The following is a 20,057-nucleotide window of genomic DNA, read 5'->3' as shown; positions in this document are numbered from 1 at the left end:
CGGCCGCGGTCTCGGGCGCGCCCGTAGTCCTGGTCCAGACCCCGCTCCAGGCTCCGGCCGCGGCTGCGGTCCCGGTCCCGACTCCGTGCCCGCTCGTGCGGACGCCCCCTCTCCGGGCTGTCCTCCCAGCTGCGGCTGCGCCCGCTGTGGCTCCTCTCGCTGTACCCGCTGCGGAAACTTCTGCCATCGAACTCGTCCATCGCCCCAAAAGCCCGGTCATCCTGATCGGGGAGAGGGCTGCCCTGCAGCGGGGCCACCTGGACCTTCCGGGGCCTCTTGACCACCTGTTGTCAAAACACACACAGTGTGGCCACAGGAAAATCACAACTGAACGTAGAGAATGCAGTGGTTAAGAGCCTTGGTTCCAGTTTCAGTAAAACTGTGTCCCTGCCCATTCACTAAGCCTGGCGTTCCTCGTGTGGACACAGGGACAATAAAAACCTCACAGGGTTAGAATAAAATAAGACAGTGAGTGTGAAGCTCTAAGCACAGGGCCTTGAGTTAAGCTAATGATACCAGTACTTACAAAATCTGCATCTACTCAAGTTTGAAAAGCCCATATGCCTTTGCTTTTTCTAATAATAAATAAATAAAAGAATGTTTCAGATAGGGTTTCATCAAACTTTTATGACCCTAAGTCATAAAAATCAAATGAAAATCCAGGAAGTGAAACATTCTGCAAATAACTGCCTAGACTCTTCCAAAAGTCAATGTCATTTAAAAGAGGAGCGGGGGAGGCAAAGGGATTAGTTCCTTCTAGATTAAAAGGGACTGAAGAGATAACCATCAAATGCAATGAGTGAACTTTGACTCCTGGATGGGGAAGAAAACAAAGCATCAAAGACATCTTAAGATATGAACTGGCTATTAGTTGTTATTAGCTTTCTTAGATATAATAATAGTATTATAGTTACGTAGAAGAGTGTCATTCTTAGGAGATTCATGCTGAAGTAAGTTGGATTGCACTGTCATGATACTTGCAACTTTCCTTCAAATGGTTCATCAAAAATACACAAGTGTTTATATACACAGAGTGATCGAGTAAAGATGGCAGAATATTTAGAAGATATTTATTTATTACACTAATGTTTCAAGTTTTCTTTTTGTTTGAAAATCTTCATAATATAAAGCCCTTAAACACACTTTGTCACAATTCTCACTTTGTGTCTCCACCTGCCCCACTGAAGGGAACACTCCTTGCAGCACCGACTGGCTCAGGGCCTGGGAGCATATGGCTCATGGTTGATTCTTGGCCAGTGTTTGCTGAATGAATGAGGGAGTGACTAAATCAATGAATGGGACAGACTGCCACCATCCTCTAAGAAATCTAGTCTGTGAAGATATAACAGAACTTGTTTGGGTCTTTATGTAGTTTTTGAGCTAAAAACTTTTTTCTAAATTAATAATATTTTGCTAGTGTTCTCAATCTAGCTAATTTTCTTAGGGAATAATGGTTTACCCTGGTTCCTAAGGCAAACTCACTCTGATAAGGGAATCATTGGCCTTAGGAGAAGGACGAGGAAAGGCAGGGAGAACATACACACATCTTCCCATCACCCACAATGTCACACTCCGAAAGTACTGAGGATCCAAGAAGGAGTGGTCTATAGGTTACGTAATTCTGTCAAATGCTTAAAAGCAAGTTGCCATTTTCTTCTGGATATAAAAACAAAATGCTACGAAGGCGACCTTAAAGCCAACCAGGTACTTACAATGGCCGCGACCTTCCCACTTTTCCTAAGCTGCTGAACTGCAAACGAATGGAGCACATCCTCCATGGAAGTGCCGTTAACCATGACCACCCTGTCGTTTTCCCTGTAAACAAGAAACAAAAACGGGTCCTGAAAAAGTCCCATCTATCCATTGTAAATCGTTTATTTAGGAACAAAAGCAGCAAATCACCCTGAAATGTTTGTTAAAGGGCTCAGTGTCTGAGGGGCTCCTAGGGCTCAATAACTCAGTCTGAGTTCTTCGGGAAAGAAACTGAGGCCACACAGCTCAATTCTAGGAGTGTCTAACGAAAACCACCTGGGGAGAAAGAGGCCTGCCCTCCCCACCCACAGGGTCACTCCAGGAGGCACGTGCGGTGGTGGCGAGGTCTGCACCCCAAAAGGAATTTCTGTATCAGTGCCCCATTACCCAAGGTATATGGTGGGCTTTAGAAAGTCTACAAACACTCCCCCAAAGTAGGTGTATATTTGTTTGTGCTTTTTGGAGGGAAAGAGGTCAAGAGCTTGCCTCAGATTCTTAAAGAAATTTTGAGATCACAGAATACTATTACTTCAGCTCATCCCAAAAATTATTTTAAAATTTTACATTGCTCCATGTGAAAGACTACTAACTTTGATAGGATCATGGAGACTTTAGATGCCAAACTTTTCTGCCATCTGGCCAATGCAGCCACTTTAGAGTCCACCCTAAGAAATTACCCTGAAGGGACCCAGGCATGCATCCATCTTTTAAAATGGCATTATCTCTTCAGGCCAGAAGGCTGGCAGTTGGAAAATTTGTGTTTTCCTGTAGCAAATATTCCTAATTTCCACATTCCTCGTACAAATAAGATCATCATTTAGCCAACGTCTCCACATTAAATTCTCAAAGTATATGAATTAAAACAAATATAAACAGTATTGGATAAGCATGGGGGGTTGGGGGGAGGAAGGTGCCAATTTTAATCTCCACGTTCAGAAATGATTTCTAAACCTAGGAATGAGGTTTATAACTATACTGCCGTGGAAACAACCACCCTCCTCCCTTCAAAGTCTGGATGTTCCCGAAGGTTTGGGGATTGTTAAACATGGTATGTTCATGGCCTCAATTCCCACTTGAAGACTTTTCAAATGTTCTATAAAAGTTCTTTTTTTTTTTTTTTTAAAAAAACATTAAAAAGTGCACACCACCCAAAGCACCCTGTCTAGGGCCAACCCGTGGTGCTGGCAGGGGCTGGGGGAGGGGAGAAAGGACACTCACTGAAGCAGCCCATCGGCGGGCCCGCCCGGGAGCACATCAGAAATGACGATCGACGTTTCTCCATTTTCAAAGTGGGGGTTGTCTCGGCCTCCAGACACTGCAATTCCAAATCCTCTTTTGGAATCCTGTTCATTAGAGTTGGGAGAAAAGTGAAAAATCCTTCCATAAGTGGCTTTCAGGATTTATTACAAGCACTCAATAAAATAAAGGTCGAATCAATAACCAGGACAGCTCAAGAACAGATGGGCTTACAGAAACGAATGAGAAACAAATCATACCCAGCTGACAAGGTTATAAAGGGAAATTCCTTATCTGAAAGAAACAGCCTGTGAAAGCTGGAAAAGATTGACAGTACAGGGTGGAGTTATCACTCGAAGCTGGCAGGGGTGGGAAATAATGTCTTCCGTCCAAACAGGAATGTGCTGTCTGAGGCACCAATTGTACCTGTTTGCATTATGCTGGCCTGAGCTAGAATATCATCAGTAAAAGCTGAATCTGTGCCAAAACTCTGTGTTTAAAGTATACCTTTAACTTCAAATTAAATCAGTTGGTAATTGCATTTCAACACAGGTGAAAAAGAAGCAAGTGAATTTTAAAGATAAAATCAACATAAAATTAGTGTTGAGACTTTGAGAGAGCAAAGCATTAAACCCTTTTCTACATGCACATGAGACATACCATGATCGCTCTAGCAATGCATAACAGAACAGTGAACTCAGATACTACATAATCCTAAACACAGCCCAGTTTCGACCAGATGATATGGGTTGTATGTGACTGTACAAGTATAATCCTAAATCAGGGCTTGATTATGTAAAAATCTACTCAGAATAAAAGAATCCCCCCCCCCCAAAAAAAAGTTCCCATCTGGAGCCCACTATGCTGACTGATTACAAATAATTACACACTCAAAACAGGTTGGGCTGTTTATTAATCATATGACTGAATTTGGCAGTGCCATCCCCTGGCACCCGGTTTTAGGGTCAGCCCTCTCATCTATACCAAGCCTAAAAAGCCTCTCACCTTTGTCAATTTGGGGTTCACAACTGAAGGAGTATATGAAATGGTGGTGGAGAGGGCACAGAGAGAGTCAGAGGGATGACTAGAGTTGGAAAAAAAGAAAAACAGGCAAAACCTCTCAACTGAAGAAATTGTGATTACTGATCCAGAATCATCTGGGCACCTGGGCACTGACCCAGCAACATTTCCCCTACCTGGATTAATTCAATGAACGTTTAATTCAGGAACCAAATTTTCACTGAAGACAGGGCTCAAAGCTCATAGTTCTGAGGCTCAAAAAAAACACCTCTCTCTTAAGAGGAATTTACAATCCCTCTAGGAAGTGCCAAATTGGAGGGATTCTGAGCAGGAAGAAGATCCCTGAGGGGCCCAGGAAAATCACAGCGGTGCTGACACAAAGGCAGCTTGATGGAGTATGAATCCGGACTATGAAAACAGTTCTATTCCAGCTCAGCCTCACACAAATTACCTACAGGCTCAGCTGCTACGCTTGTTTGGAGAAGGGCTAATACCTATTGTGCCTACCTTGAACTTTGCTGTCAGAACAAGAAGGAACGGAGCTCACGTGTACGAGGGTACTACAAAAAGTTCGTGGAAATATATGATTGAAGATAATGCAAATCTTGCCCTGAACCTTCTGAAGTACCTTCATATTTATTAAGCATCGATTATGGGCCTGACTCCATGGATTTAGAAGCTTTATGTATAAGATGGGTAATATCTGTGAAATTATTTTAAAAATTAAGTAAAATATATTTACATGTGGTATTAGTTCTACTTTCAATCCCATGGGAGGAGGCGTGCAGAAATTTTTAATGTGATTAACTCGTCCCCTCTTAATTAGGAGTGGGACAAAGACTAGAACCCATGTCTCCCGATTCCTAAGCCAATCTTTGCAAATTTAGTTTGGGCTTAAAACTCACTGAGGAAGTTACAAGGTATATATGTTATAATTAAAATTACAGAAGTTGGAAAAGCTACCTCAATGTCCCTAAGCAGAACGTGTTATTCTCATTCTTCCCCTCCTTTTCTCTCTTTCACAACTTGTTCTGTTTGGAGACATGTGAATGCACTAAATAACCTCTAAAATGTTCTATGTTATGCAGACCTTAAAAAATATAACAGAATGCAAATCTTTGTTAACATAGTAATTATTGCCAGTTAGTACCTACCAATGCATTATACACCTCAAGGAGGGAAAAATCCAAACTGTGTGTGGACAAAAATAAACAAAAGTCACGATCTGTAAAGACAAGAACATGACTGTAGGAGATATGAATGTGCAGGACTCACCTTTTGTAGGGTCACAGTGTACTGTTCCCATATCAGCTCTTCCATGCCTGGGGCCTGTTTTAAAACAAGCAAAACCAATTTGATTAAAACCACAAACATTTCAATGCTACGCATAAAACTATAATTCATAATGCCTCAATATAGAGTCCAGTTCAAACTTTCACATACCAAAAAGAGTTATTTGTTTGGAACATGATGTTACCTATTTTCGAACACACTCCTTCAATGAAATGGCAGTCTTAACAATACTAGAAAATTAGTATGGTACACAATGAGAAACAGAATCGAAAAAGAATGAAATGTTTGTTAAGCGCTGAACCCTTTTATTCTTACCTCTCCAAAATAATATCATCATAAAAACCCTTTTAGCTTGGAGCTAGAGACTGGACCCCCAACCCACAACCAGGCACACTGCCAGTGCCAAGGAGCATGCCAAAAACATCACCTCCATGTGGGTGGCCCACCACAGGTACCACAGTAACCACAGCTGCCACAAAAGTGGCTAGATGTCACAACCACCACACACATGGTCCACCAGCCACTGGAGTGCGCTTGACACAAGGAGAGTCACCAGCAGAGACCAGAGAAAAGAAGAGGATGTCTCTCTCTACAAAGCCCATTCCAGAATGACAGAAGCAGCATCTGCTCTATGATAATACTGGGGGACCTGAACACACCTCTCAGTATTGGGCAGATCATCTAGGCAACAAATCAAAAGAGTAACCACTACTCTTTCAGAGGGAGAAAAGAAATCTAGGGTTATCAGTGGTGGGAAGAGGAGCGAGAGGGGGCAGGGAGAGACTGGACAAGGGGCATAAGGAAAAGTATAATTTATAACAACATACATACTAGTAATATTGATTTGATCCATATATGTCAAGATTGAATCACAAAAATATATATAATCAATTATGATTCAATAAAAAAATAAAATAAACCCCCTTTAAAAAAATCTAGTTCCAAACAGATATATATATACACACACATTTTTTTTTTTTTAACCACTTCCCTTCTTCTCCTATCAAAGGTGGCCTCCTAGGCAAGTTTTCTGCCTGTTTATGTCTGAAGAAATCCTTGGCCTTATCCCAGGGTGTGCCCAATTGGGTAATCTGTGAGATCTTTTGGCTTTTTCTCCATCAGTATTGCTAGGCAGATGAAAATACCTGCATAAATACATCATTGGGACTTCCGTTTCTGACAATATTCCAAAATAGATGCCTAGAAAAACCCTAATAGTGGTGTCATTTAAAAAATAATAATAATCCATTGCACACAGACTGCCTTTGAGAAGGTTAGATATGCCCAGAAAGCTCAAAGCTACAGAGATAAGCCAGCACTGAAGCAGGCATTTAAATAGGAGGCTGGAAAAAGAGATAAACTGTAGGATCCAAACAGGGTGGGAGATCAGGTCTGAGTGGATGAATCAGAGGAAAAAATACCACCACACACACAGAGACAACGGGGTTGCTGGCCTGCCTCATCCTTGGCTCTGGGTAGATTAGAAATAATGAAAAATACCTCCCTGGAGAATTCCTGTCAATAGACCTGTACTCACACAGGTTTGGGACTGGAAGTCATCTTGTGGATGTGATCATAACCCCTAAAAACACCCAGGCCGAAAGTGGTTCTGCATCAGTAGTGCCACCAGGTACATAGAGGCAAATGCAGATCCTCTCCAGGGAACACACTTAAACACAGGCTTCAGAGAGTCCCCCAGATAAGTATCTAGGTAACATGAGTTCACAATTTAAATACACATACATCACCACAAGAGTTAAATGAAACATAAACTGAAGAACCAAAGATTGTAAATACTGGAAATATCAGCCACATGTAAGTGTTTACAATCACTTATTTCTTAAATAGAAAACCAATGAGATGTCCAACAATAGAGGATTGGTTAAATGTCTGATATGGGAGGGGGGGAATCAAGATATAATACATGGTTGTTTTTTCTTACTTTCATAAATATACACTTGTATAAGCAAATAGAGGAAAGAATGAAAGAATACCAAAAAACTTTAAATGTGCCAGAGCTTGTATTACAAAAAATAGTTTCATGAGTACATTACTTTTAGAATACATATTTATTTTTAAAATGAAAACTGCAAATTCTCTTTTAAAAGTTTTGGATTTAAAATTTTTATCCTTTAGCTGGATAAATGAGTTGCTACAAAATTTTGTTTTTAAAATGTTGCTTGGATAGAATAAACTTGGCTTTCAAAATTCACAGTCCTTCCATAACGAGATGATACTGTCTTTAAGTATTCTTGTGTTGCCTGCAAGGGTAATTTAAATTAAAACTGTCAAAGAGAGAAGATTAATCTCTCACCTCTACCACCAGAGATAGGGCTAAGTCACATTTCTAATCATTCAGACATTGTTATTGACTTGCCTGGTGCCCAAAGACCTCATAACTTGATATGAAACTCATCAGAATCTAGGAGCCTCTTACCTATGGCTAACAGGTTGTGACATTAACCATTAACTACTTAAAATAATGTTAAAAGAATATGTTTTAAAATTGTAATATAAATAATGTAAATGTAAATGATAAATATAAAATCTTCATTTCAAAGATGGGGAAATTGAAGTAAAAATAAATTTTAACAGTTCCTTTGAGCTTTAAAAATACATTATAACTACGTGTACTGAGTCCACAGAGCTGTGACTTCTTGCAAGTCTCACAGAAAACCCTTCATTCATTCAAAAATATTTATTGAGCACCCACGATGTGCCAAGCATGTGGTTTGTGGCACTTCGAATATGTCAGTGAATAAAACAGCCAAAGCCCATGTTAGAGTTTACCAACTAACCACTACTGTACCCCAAAGAGCAAAGCACTGAGTGTCTTCCCTGCCTTATTTATATTTATATATTATCTTTTCAGAAACATAGAGCACCTCACTTAATCCCATGTATTCCTCAGACCATCCCAGGGACAGTCTGCCAGCATGCAGTGGCTTAGCAGAGAGCTGAGCTCAGGCCATTCAAACTGGGCCACAGGGCTCTGGCCCCACTCAACCAGTGCTTGGCTGTGCACAGATCAGACTTGCTATCAATATTCAGACTTCCTCTGCACAAATGCCAGAAGTAGATGCTTAGCATGTGGGGAGCTTTACATGCAAGGCCATAGGAAGAGCACACAAATGTCAGAGTTAAAGGTAAGCATATTCCACAACGTAGTGATTCCTGTCCTGAGCAGAGGCCCTAGAGAAATGTATGAATATGTACACAAGGATACACATACAGAGTATTCACAGCAGCAATGTTCTCAACAGTCAAAACCTAGAAACAACCCAAATATCTATCAAGAGCAGAATGGACAAATAGTGATATTCATTAAAATACAATATTATACTATATACAAAGAAACAAATCACAATCACACATACCACCTCAATGCAAATGCATCTCCAACATAATGTTGAATGAAAAACATCCCAGAAGAATCTGTAGAATGTGATATCATTTTTATATAGTTCAAAAAGCAAATGTTTGACAACAGTGTGCATATAATTAACACTACTGAACTATATACTTAAAGATGGTTAAGATGGTAAATTTTATGTTATGTACTTTTTAGTACAATTTTAAAAAGCCAACAAAAAACGAATGTTTTATTTAGGGATACATATGTACATGCATGTGTGTGTGTGTGTATGTGTGTGCTGAAACTATAAAGAGAAGGAAGGGAAATGCAGTTCAGGCTGCAGTGACCAGGGAAGGGGCCAGAGGAATGAGGGGGAGGAACACAGGGGGCCTTGTGTTTCGTCTTGGTGAGGGTCTCTGGATACGTGTGACAGGCTCCAGGCATTTGTTTAATCATTATGCTTCATGATTTAGAAACTTAATTCTTTTGTGAGTACCAAACATTTCATAAGTTAAATAAACAGGGAGGCGGGGAGTAAACTCCAAGAAGTACTTGATTTCTGGCCAAGGGCCTAATACCAAACGGTATTCCTCATACCAAAGTGTTTAAGGCAGTTCTGATTTTGCAAAGTGGAAGAGCAGAAGAGAGTGTAATAATTTCGACTGGAAGGGAGGCAAGGTGGTGGTGGGGCGAAGGCGGGTACCAGCTCTTTGATAGGTGCAAGGATGGCAAAGAAAGACAAGTGTCGGGGGGCAGGTGGATACGCAGGTGTGGTCTGGGGGGCAGCAGGGTTCAGAAGACTCCAAGTCACCACTTCAACCTGAGGGTCAACACTGCATCCATCAGGAGTGTCTTCACGGTCCTTTTCCTCACTTCTCCTTATCTCTTTTACTTGTCATGTAAGTAGTGTTTATGACAACCCCCTCCATATTAGAATGAGTCATTCCTACATCCCTGTGAAAAGCTCAAAGTGAGCTAATTTTTTCTACCATAAATAAAAAGCTTTGTCACAGAAAGATAAATACTGCATGTTCTCACATGTGGAAGCTAAAAAAAAAGTGAGCTCATAGAAGTGGAGCGTAGAATTGAGGTTACTAGAGACTAGGGTGGGTAGGGGAAGTGGGGAAAAGGAGAGACTGGTTAATGGGTACAGAATTACAGTTAGATAGATAGGCAGAATAAGTTCTAGTATTCTATAGTAGTGCTAGGTGTCTGTAATTAACAATAATTTACTATATATTTTCAAATGGGTAGAAGGGAGGGGTTCAAATGTTCTCATCACAGGGAAATGATAAATGTTTGTGGAGATGGATACACTAATTAGCCTGACAGTATATACATGTATCAAAAATATTACTCTGTGCCCCATAAATACGTACAATTATTACTGTCAAATGAAAAATAAAATTAAAAAATAAACAAAAAGCTTTGTGTTAACCTTAGTAAGGTATCTATGTGAAGAAAGTAGAGAAAGGGACTAAAGCAAATATTTATTTACTTTTTAAAAAATCTTCTACTTTTTATAAAGCTTCTTTCCTTTGAAAAACCTTGGCCAAACATAAAAATCCTATATATTTCACATAAAGAACATGGAAATGTGTTAAAAACCAGTCACAAAGCAGATACCAAAGTATTCACTGACCAAAAACCCCCTGAACAGGCGACTTTTAGGTTCTATGTCCAAAAACTGCTGCTTCCCATAGCTATGATAAGGCCATAGCTAAAACGAAAGATTAAATGAAAGCTGCCCACAGGGACGTGCTTAATAAAAGTCCAAAGCCATAAAAGTAAGCACTCATACATGTGACAGAACTACAAATGCTTAAACTATAAGATGAAAGAAGAACACGCGAAACACATCATTTCCTACAATTTTGAAGCCTAGACCTAAGAAAGCAAAAATTTACCCCCAAATAAAAAACTCTCAAATACAAACAAACATACAAGGCAGTAACATGTTAAGCTATCCCCTAGCAGCAAAACCGAGCTTGCGGATTCCCAACACATGGGAAACTGCAGTCTTCAATCCATAAACCCAGTGAGAGGCTATCAATTTCACACAGGTCTCTGAAAATAAGATAAGCATTTAAAAAACCCACCAATGACTACAATCTACAAATTGCACAATTTGTTACTGAAAGCTGCCAGAAGCACAAATAAATCCGAGGATAAAGGAGTCACTGTGAGAGAGTTTTTGCTTCTCCCTCCCTTCTCACACAGAAAGGTTGGGAAAGAAAAGGGGGAGAGCTTATGGAGGGACTCACATGGCCTTTCAATCTCCCCAACTTTTTAAGAGCCTGGATCCACACCCTCTGGAGGACCTGAGCAGTCTTCATGGCGGCCTCTGGAGGTGAACGGGCCAGGCCACTGCCCACCTCCCCGCGGCTCCCATTGCCATCACTCCACGTGGTTACGTAAGGCGGATACAATAGTGGCCCACATTCCCAGCAAATCCTGTTGTCATCTCACACAGTGACACATCCATACAACGGAGCGGACAATCACTTTGAAAAGCACCTCTTGTGAGGAAAAAAGAATGCAGTCCAGATTTGTAACATTTTAACAGCTTGCTTTCTTTCCCTCCCTCTCTTCCTGCCAGAGTAGATACTTCTTTTAGGCATATAAAATGATTCAGTGTCAAAGTAGTAATTATTAAGTAAATGGGACATTTTAGAGCAATTACTATAGAAAGGAATATTTACAGAAGTATTTATTATATAGACCCCCCCCACACACACACGAAATGAACTGGTAGTATTCTAGGTAAACTGAATTGCTAATGTTACATGGAAATGAAAAGAAAATGTTTCACATCCTTGGAGATAACTCGGGGAAGATAAGGCACTTGGGCAGCTGGTGCAGCTCAGAGCCAGCTCTGGACAAAACGCTTGCTCAGCAAAGTTCTCTCCTCTCTCTAACCTTTCTGTAAATGTAGCAGATAAAAGAATAACAAAGAGCCCTGCTACCTGTTTCTTTATCTTTTCCACTTGGGGGGGGGGGGGGTAGGAAAAGCAAGAGCAAATTTTAGGTTTGTAAACATCTAGAAACGATTTTACCGGATGACAGGGCCTTGAGAGCTGGGGTAGGGATTTCGGAAGCATAGTCTTGGGGAGTCCGTGGTCATTCTTGCTACCACCGTGTATGTTATACAAGGGTACTCAAAAAGTTCGTGGAAAAAATAGAATTTTAAATAACACAAATCTTTCCATGAACTTTTTGAAGACCCTGCGTATATCAATGGGCTGGACCAAGCAGTTTGCAAATGAAGACTTTGCTGTTTGATTTGAGACTGACCGGGATGTACATAAATTTGGACCATGAGATGGAGACCAACTACACTGGAAGCAACGTGAAGCAGAGGCAAGAAAGTGAGTCTTAAAGTCACAGGATCTGGGGTGCAACCCTGTTTTGTCACTTAGCTGTGGGGCCTTGAATATGCCTATCCTTCATAAAATGGAGATAAAACTATCTACATGTTAGAGGGCCAGCGTCAGCAGGAAACGGGGTGTCCTTTACAGAGCACTGACACTGAATAGACACTTGCAAATACTGATGTCCTTCCCTAGGATTCGACGAGAACAAGTTCTCAGTATAGTTCTGCATAAGTCGTATAACAGAGAAACAGGATCAGGAATCAATGAAATTTTGTTTCAAAATCTTACACTGAAAGGGCAGAGAGCACAAGGGAGGACCCTTAGAGCTGAGCCCGCCCAGGCCTTGACCCAGACTGTACAAACACCTGCAGGCTCCACACACGTCAGCCAGGCTCAGCCCAGGGGCTCGCTGGACCTGGTCAGAAAAGAGTGAGAATCCAGCCGGGGGGACGGTTCAGGCCGCTCAGTCCTTAGGAAAACACTTGAGCTTACCCTTGGAAGGAAAGAAATCCTCTCCCTTAAATTTACACATAAATTTGCCCACACTTCTAAGAAGTCATAGGTGCTCTAAAATTTAAGAATTCCATATTCTTCTAGAGCAATTTCAAGAAATCATTGTTTCTGGCAACACTAATTTTTTTTTTTAATTGTGCTTAAAAACACAATATAAAATTTACTATCTTAACCATTTTTAAGTACAGTTGTTCATTCGTAATCATGGGGGATTGGTTGCAGGATCTCCAATGGACACCAAAATCTGCAGATGCTCAAGTCCCTGATAAAGAATGAAATAGTACTTGCATTTAACCTAAATGAATCCTCCCATATACTTTAAATAAAGTCTAGATGACTTATAATACCTAATACAATGAAAATGCTCAGTGAATAGTTGTTTTCCCGTATTCTTTATAAAATAATGACAAGAAACAAAAATTCTGTATATGTTCAGTACAGATGAAATTTAATTTCCCAAATATTTTTGATCCGTTAGTTGAATCTACAGATCTGGAACCCATGGATCTAGAGGGCCTTCTGTTAGCGTGTTCACATTATTGTGCAAACAATCCTCAGGACTCTTTTCATCTTGCACAACTGAAACTCTGTATCCACTAAACAACAACTACCTACCCCATCCCAAGCCCCTGGCAACCAACATTCTACTTTCTGTTTCTGTGAATTTGACAACTTCAGCTTCCTCATATAAGTGGAATCATACTGTATTTGTGTTTCTGTGACTGGCTTACTTCACATAGCATAATGTCCTCAAGGTTCACCTATAGTGTAGCATGTGTCAGAATTTCCTCCCTTTTCAAGGCTGAAAAATACTCCACTTATGAATAGACCTCATTTTGTTTATCTATTCATCACCAATGGACACTGAGGTTACTTCCACCTCTTGGCTACTGTGAATAATGCTATTATAAGCATGGGTCACAAACATGCCATCATTAATAATTCTTCACTCATTCATTCAACAAATGCTTACCAAGTGCAGTGTGCTCTGAAGATCAAATGACGAGCAAAACAGATACAGCACTGCCCTCAGGAAGCTCTGTGAGAGCCAGCACCTGATGTAGTCAGGTGGTCCAGGGAGGGGTTTGGCGAGGACGGGACATTGAGATGTGGTTTGAAGAAAGAACAGGATTGGGTGAAGGGGGGGGGGGGCATTGTTCAAGGTCCAAGAATAGCACAGGGCAAAGACTCTGACTAAGAAAAGGGGGAGGGGACGGTAAAGAATGGCCATCAGAACACCACAACCACTGCGGCCAGTTGTAGCCAGCACTTGTTCTACCAGTGGCATCACTAGGTCATTTTGTGTTAGACAGTTGCCTTCCTGAGAAGATCTCAAGAGGTTAGTGATGAACCTTCTCAACGATTCCTGATTTCCATATTCATACATCAAAAACATGTACTGAACAGCAACCATACAGTCAGTCCTGTGGACTGGAAAACAAATTACCCTAGGTCCTTACCCTAAGGCAGTCACAGTCCAGTGGACATGAAAACAAGTAATTACAACTTCAGTGCAATTATGATAGTGGATGAATACACAAGGGCCTTCATTCAACGAGCATTCTCTGAGTACCTATGATGCATCAGACACTGCTGCAGATGCTGAGGGACACATGCCAAAGTCCTTCCCTCATGGGGAGGGTTTTAACAGAGGAAACACACAAACAAGTAAATCTACATTACAATCTCAGGTAGCAGTAAGTGCCAGGGGATATGACACTGGAAAGAATTATAAGAAAATCTAAACAGCTCTCTAGGGAGAGGGACCAGTAGGTGCAAAGGCCCTGAGGCAGGAAACAAGCTTAGTATGGTCACAAAAGAAAAAAGGCCATGTGGGGCTGAGGCAGGGTGACTGATGAGGTAACAGCAAGTACAGAAAACGTGAAATTGATGGCACAGGCGGGAGGTATTAACTGGGGATGGGAGTTCTGGGGTGGAAGGAGGTGTGCTAACCACTCCCACGTGGGTTCCATACGAGCTCAGTGCTGAAGGATGACTAACTTGTTAGGTGGGGGGCTGGGAGGGGTGGACAGTTCTACATAGTGGAACAGCACGTTCAGAGCCAGGAGGGATAACCTGCAGGGTGTGTTCAAGACACTGCAAATACACAGTGTGGCTGGGTAGCAAACTGTTTAATAACACACATGGGAGTCTACATTCTCAGCATGGACAGATGTGTCGAAATATCTCAGTCTGCAGCTTGGGAGCCTTAAAACATGTACCCGCCCTGGAAATGGGAGACAAGATGGTTATGAGAACTGGAAAGGAAGGAAGCCATTAAAACCCCGCAGGGCACTGCACCGAGAGCTTGCTGTACAATTTTTCATGGAATGTCCATGACCCTGTGAGTTGGCTATGAATGTCCCCATTTCACGAACAGTGAAGCTGAGGCCAGAGAGCTGACACAGCTCAACATTGTCAGAGATGGGATTTGAAGCTGGTGTCTGACTCCAGATCTGATTCCTTTTCTACATGCAGAATGGCACGTGTGCTTTCCACACACTGAGCCCTTAATCAATGTTAGGTAGATAGCTGTGAAGAAGGAAAAGAGAGAGGAACAAAGCAAGAAGACAGAAGGAGCACTAACTAAAATCATCGAGGCTCCCTGCAGGCTCCAAACAGCAGATGTGAAACCTTGGGAAAACACCAGCCAATAAATGGTATTTCTGAATGAGGTTTTCCTCTGGTATTTTTACATCTCATACATCATTTGAGAAAGCAACTCAAACCCTTAGAAAGAGAGAGTGTGCATAATTAACTAGCTAACCTAGGATGGGTGGGTAAACTACAGCCTACCTACCTCCAGCTAGAATGGGACTTTTGTGGTTCCTTTATTTTAATTGTTGTCAAAAATTTATTCAAAATTCTGCTTACCAGATACAATTTTGAGACACCTGTCAAATAAGAACAGGAATTGCTTTTTCCCAGAGAAGACAGAAAATGAGCTCAATTCTTGCTCTTCCTAAAATGAGTAACTTTTATCATTATAAACCAAGGCCTTAGCTTCAGGGACCTATGGCCTCTTCAGGGTTAAGTCCTTCTTGGTTGCAGATAGCCAGTGAATTAAATGACCCTTTATGTAATGTTTGGTTTACAAATGAAACTCTTTTATCTTTTATTCCACAATTATTTCACTTTCAAACGTGATTAGAATGTCATCACCAGCTCCTTACCCTCCCTTTACAACCTACTGACCACTGACAATGAACAGTTAAGACCAGTGTACACAACTGTGCTCACGGCACACACCTCCCAATGGACACAGCCTGGGTATGACCAAGTTTAAAGAAAAAAGCTGCATATGGAAGTTTAAAGATTGGTTTCTGCTAGGTCATCAGAATTAATACAATTAGATCCCAGATCTACTCCTGAAAAGTACCCTTTCTATTTACCTAAGGTAAATTTTCAGTGAACATTTAAATAAACAATAAAGAATTGGGAGAGGATAACAGTATGCCTGGGGGCACAAACTAGTTTTGAAAGCAGTTGTGCTGAAATGCAAAGAGCATTGAACTTAGACTCCAAGAACAGACTTCTGGCCAAGACTCTGCCCCTCAACTCACCCATGAGCTCAGGCACCCACTCAATTCCACTGCTGCCTGAGAAAAACAAGGATATCATCACCCATTCCACAGGGTGAAATGAGGCAAATTCCCATGAAAGCTCTCTGTAAAATCCAGACCAGTAAACCTTCCAGTGGGAGGTGGAGTCATCATAAATGGTGCCCACTAAACATGGTGGTATGAGCTCCGTAGCCATCACACACACCTGGGTGCAAGCTCTGTGACCTGCAGCAGTTCACATGGTAAGGCTCACATGCCTTATCTGTAAAACGGGGCTCGAGATGCCTATCTTATTAGAATTGTGAGGACTGAATAAAAAGAGTGCTTGTAAGAGCCTCGCTCAATGCCCATCACAGAACAAGCATTCTCGAGAAAGGGTCCCATCACTGATACTACAGCAGCAATGTGAGGTGACCACTCCCACGTAAGAATGGCCTATTTTCTTTCTCTCCAAAGAGCATTAAGAACTCATCATAGAACCCAAGAGAATTGAAAACATGAGGGTACTTCAAAAAAGTCTGTAGAAAAATAGACTTAAAAGATAATTCAGATTGTTCCATGAACTTTTTGAAGACTGCTTGTATATGTTCACATAAAAACTTTACACAAATGTTCATAGGGGCATTATTTATAATAGCAAAAGTGGAAACAGCCCAAATATCCACCAACTGATGACTGGGTAAGCAAAATGAGTATCCCTTATCAGAAATGCCTAGGACCAGAAGTGTTTTGGATTTTGAAATATTTGCATTACACACACCGGTTGAGCATACCTAATCTGAAAATCCAAAATCTGAAGCACTCCAGTGAGTAGGTCCTTTGAATGTCTGTTGGTGCTCAAAAAGTTTCAGACTTCGGAGCATTTCAAATTTTGAATATTCGGATTAGGGATACTCAATCTGTATTATTTATTCATCAACAAAAAGGAAAGAATTACTAATGCATGCTACAACATGGACAAACCTTGAAAAAATTATAAGTAAAAGAAGCTAGATGCAAAATGGCAAATACTTTATGATTCTATTTATAGAAAATGTCCAGAAGAGGCAAATCCGGAGGCTGAAAGTAGATTAGTGGATGCCTAGGGTTACTGGGGTTTAGGGGAAATGGGGAGTAACTGCTAATGGGTATGGGGTTTCCTTTGGGGATGACGAAGATGTTCTAAAATTGACTGTGCTGATAGTTGCACAACACTGCGAATATACTAAAACCACCAACTGTACACTTTTATTGTATGGTATGTGAATTATATCATGATGTAGCTGTTTTATACATACAGGTATCTATATATAAAACAGCATGTCAGATTCTGTGGTCAGAAAGCAGGGATTCAAATCCACGCTCCATCACTTACCTTTGACAAGCTATTTAACTTCTCCTTGCTTCAGTTTCCCCATTTGTAAAGCCGGGGCAGTAACAAGGCCCACCTCTCTAGGGCTGTTGTGATAATTTAATCAGACAATGCATATACAGAACTCAAGGAAGTGCCTGGCACACAGTAAACATTCAATTTTAGCTATTATCAATACCACAATGATTAGACTAATTATTAGACTCATCTTCCAGAGAGAAGGCTGAAGTTAGAGAAGTAAAGTAACTTGGTTGAGGTCATACAAGTAAAAGGTGTTAGAGGAGATATTCCAACCCAGGTCAGTGTGGCTATTAAGCCCGTATCCTTTCCACTGAAGAACCTTGTCTCTCCCATTCTACACCTATTGTGTCCTTCAAAACCTATTGGTGACTGGTCCCCGGCCTTCAAACAAACAAAAATCCCATGACCGGTTGGTGCTTGAGCACCGGACCAGCCATAGATCCAATCACTCCAACAACTCAGAACATCTTAACATGTACAATGGCTCTTTCCAAGCAGCTGGCCTGGGTCCAGTCAATCCAGCTCAGTAACTCTTCTGCAGTGACTTGGAAAGGAGAGGGTGCAGGAAGAGAGTCAGGTCAGATGTTATCTCTGGCTCTTTCAATAGCCAGTTTTAGGTACATGTGCTCAAGTTCTCTTGGGGTTGTGCCCTTGTGAACACACATGGAAAAGGGGGCCTGAAACACATCATCATTGACTGAATGTTAACAATACACCAGACACTGTGCTAAGTGCTTTATGGCTCTTGTCTATTCATCCTCCAAAAACCCTCTATGGTTCCTCCCTTTTTCACATATGGAAATATAAGGCTTGAGATACCAATTGTGGGAAAGCAAAATAGTTCAGTCCAAAACATACTTCTTTTTTTCAACATGACTAATTCAGGGAGACTGGAAAAATAAGATTGGCTAAAAGGCTGTTTTTCTGTGGAGAGAAGTTTATAGCTATAGAGAAAATATGCAAACAGCCAGGCTTCCTCTGAGGCCCCTCCTTCAGCTACTATCTGTTCTTTCAGAGGACAGCTTTGCGATTACCTGAGATATTTTCATCTGCATAACAAGACAGTCTCTGCTTAACTTCTGCCTTCTTTCTCTCACCTGTGACGCCACCCCCCCAGGTCTCCAGGAAACTGGGTCCCAGGCCAGTGTTCTCGGGCCTAGTACTTCCCCTACCTCCTCTCTCTTAAGGACACTGGTATATGAGGGTTCTTCAAAAGCTTCTGTGGAAACACAGAATTAAAATTTAATGAAATAATATATAATAAATACTATATATAAAATAACATAATAAAATAGAAAAGGTCATACTAATTTTTCCATTAACTTTTTGAAGTACCCTCATATAAGCTTTTGTACCCCACTAGATTATTAGGAAATTGGGTAATTACTTTCTTAAAGTTCCCCATGCATTGCTCCCTCCCCAGTACGTTAAAATAAAATTTGTTACGTGTTTTCTTCATATTAATTGAGTACAGTTGACTTTTATAAAGTAAACCTTCAGGAGTGAAGAGGACTTTTCTCTTGGCCCCTACACAAGGAACTTGCACATGGCAAGGACCCACAGCTAATCGGTGGCTGATCAGAATTTGAATCCAGATCTCCATGAGTCCAATTTTAATAAGATATCAGGCAAAAAAAAAAATCAGTAGATAATTACATTTAAGACCTCCATATTCAAAGTTCTGGTACACTGAGCTATAAAGTATAATTTAAAGAGACCATTCATATTTGTAATTACAAAGAAGCCATTAATAAGCCAAAAGGAAGGTGCTAATTTGGCAACAGACACAACCTTGTCCACCCTGTGATTTTTAAATCTGACTAAGCCCATATAACTAAAACATAGCTTTACTTTAAAAAAACAAACACACATACACAACACCACCCCATAATAGGTACCAAGATAAAGAAAATTATAAACTGCTTTGTCAAAAGGCAGGTTAGAAAACCAATTATTAGAGTTGCTCAGCTAAATGCCACCACTAAATGCCACCAGCAGGGTTGGCCTCTGTACAAAACACACAAGGGAAACTGGTCCCTCCCAGACCTAAGGTACCATCAGAGGACAGCTCACAAAGAAAAAAGAGACATGATGTTTCTGCTACAAATCAATGAGCCTGGTTAATCCCATAAAGCCAGTAAGCCTACATACAGAGTCCTGACCCTCAAAGACAGCACTTTCCTAGTAGCATCGGGGAATAAATGCAGGAACTTAAAGAGTCTCACCCTTAGGTATGGCATCACCAAAGTATGCGAGCTTGTAAGAAAGCAGAATCTCAAGCCCTACCTTGGGCCTGTCGTTAAGAACATGCATTTTAACTACGGCCCCCATGTGTTTAACATGCATGTTAAAATCTGAGAAGCACCTGTCCAGTATTCCTCTCCAACAGAACTTTTTGCCACAATGACAAGGTTCTCTATCTGTGCTGTCCAACACAGTAACCACCAGCCAGCTCATGTGTCTACTGAACACTTGAAATGAGCACTCCAACTGAGGAACTGAATGCTTAACGTTATTTAATTTTAATTAATATAAATTTGTAAATAGCCACATTTACTATATAGTTTATTAAACGTATC

The 20,057-nt window shown here is 40.9% G+C and overlaps 1 protein-coding gene across 1 annotated transcript in view; it reads right to left on the bottom strand.

The window, feature by feature from the left end:
• TJP2 (tight junction protein 2) overlaps nucleotides 1-20,057 on the bottom strand; it is a 72,496-nt gene that overhangs the window by 32,784 nt on the left and 19,655 nt on the right. Inside the window, exons 2-5 of the mRNA XM_008571759.1 lie at nucleotides 5,284-5,337; nucleotides 2,971-3,095; nucleotides 1,713-1,815; nucleotides 1-284 (exon numbers count right to left, since the gene is read on the bottom strand). Of these exons, the coding sequence (XP_008569981.1) occupies nucleotides 1-284; nucleotides 1,713-1,815; nucleotides 2,971-3,095; nucleotides 5,284-5,337 (566 nt within the window). The remainder of the gene's footprint in view (nucleotides 285-1,712; nucleotides 1,816-2,970; nucleotides 3,096-5,283; nucleotides 5,338-20,057) is intronic.

The sequence above is a fragment of the Galeopterus variegatus genome, unplaced genomic scaffold (genome assembly GCF_000696425.1).
Source record: "Galeopterus variegatus unplaced genomic scaffold, G_variegatus-3.0.2 Scaffold715, whole genome shotgun sequence".
Taxonomy (NCBI): Eukaryota; Metazoa; Chordata; class Mammalia; order Dermoptera; family Cynocephalidae; genus Galeopterus; species Galeopterus variegatus.
Note: the sequence above shows the minus strand (reverse complement) of the source record. Positions and strands in the feature narration are given on the sequence as shown.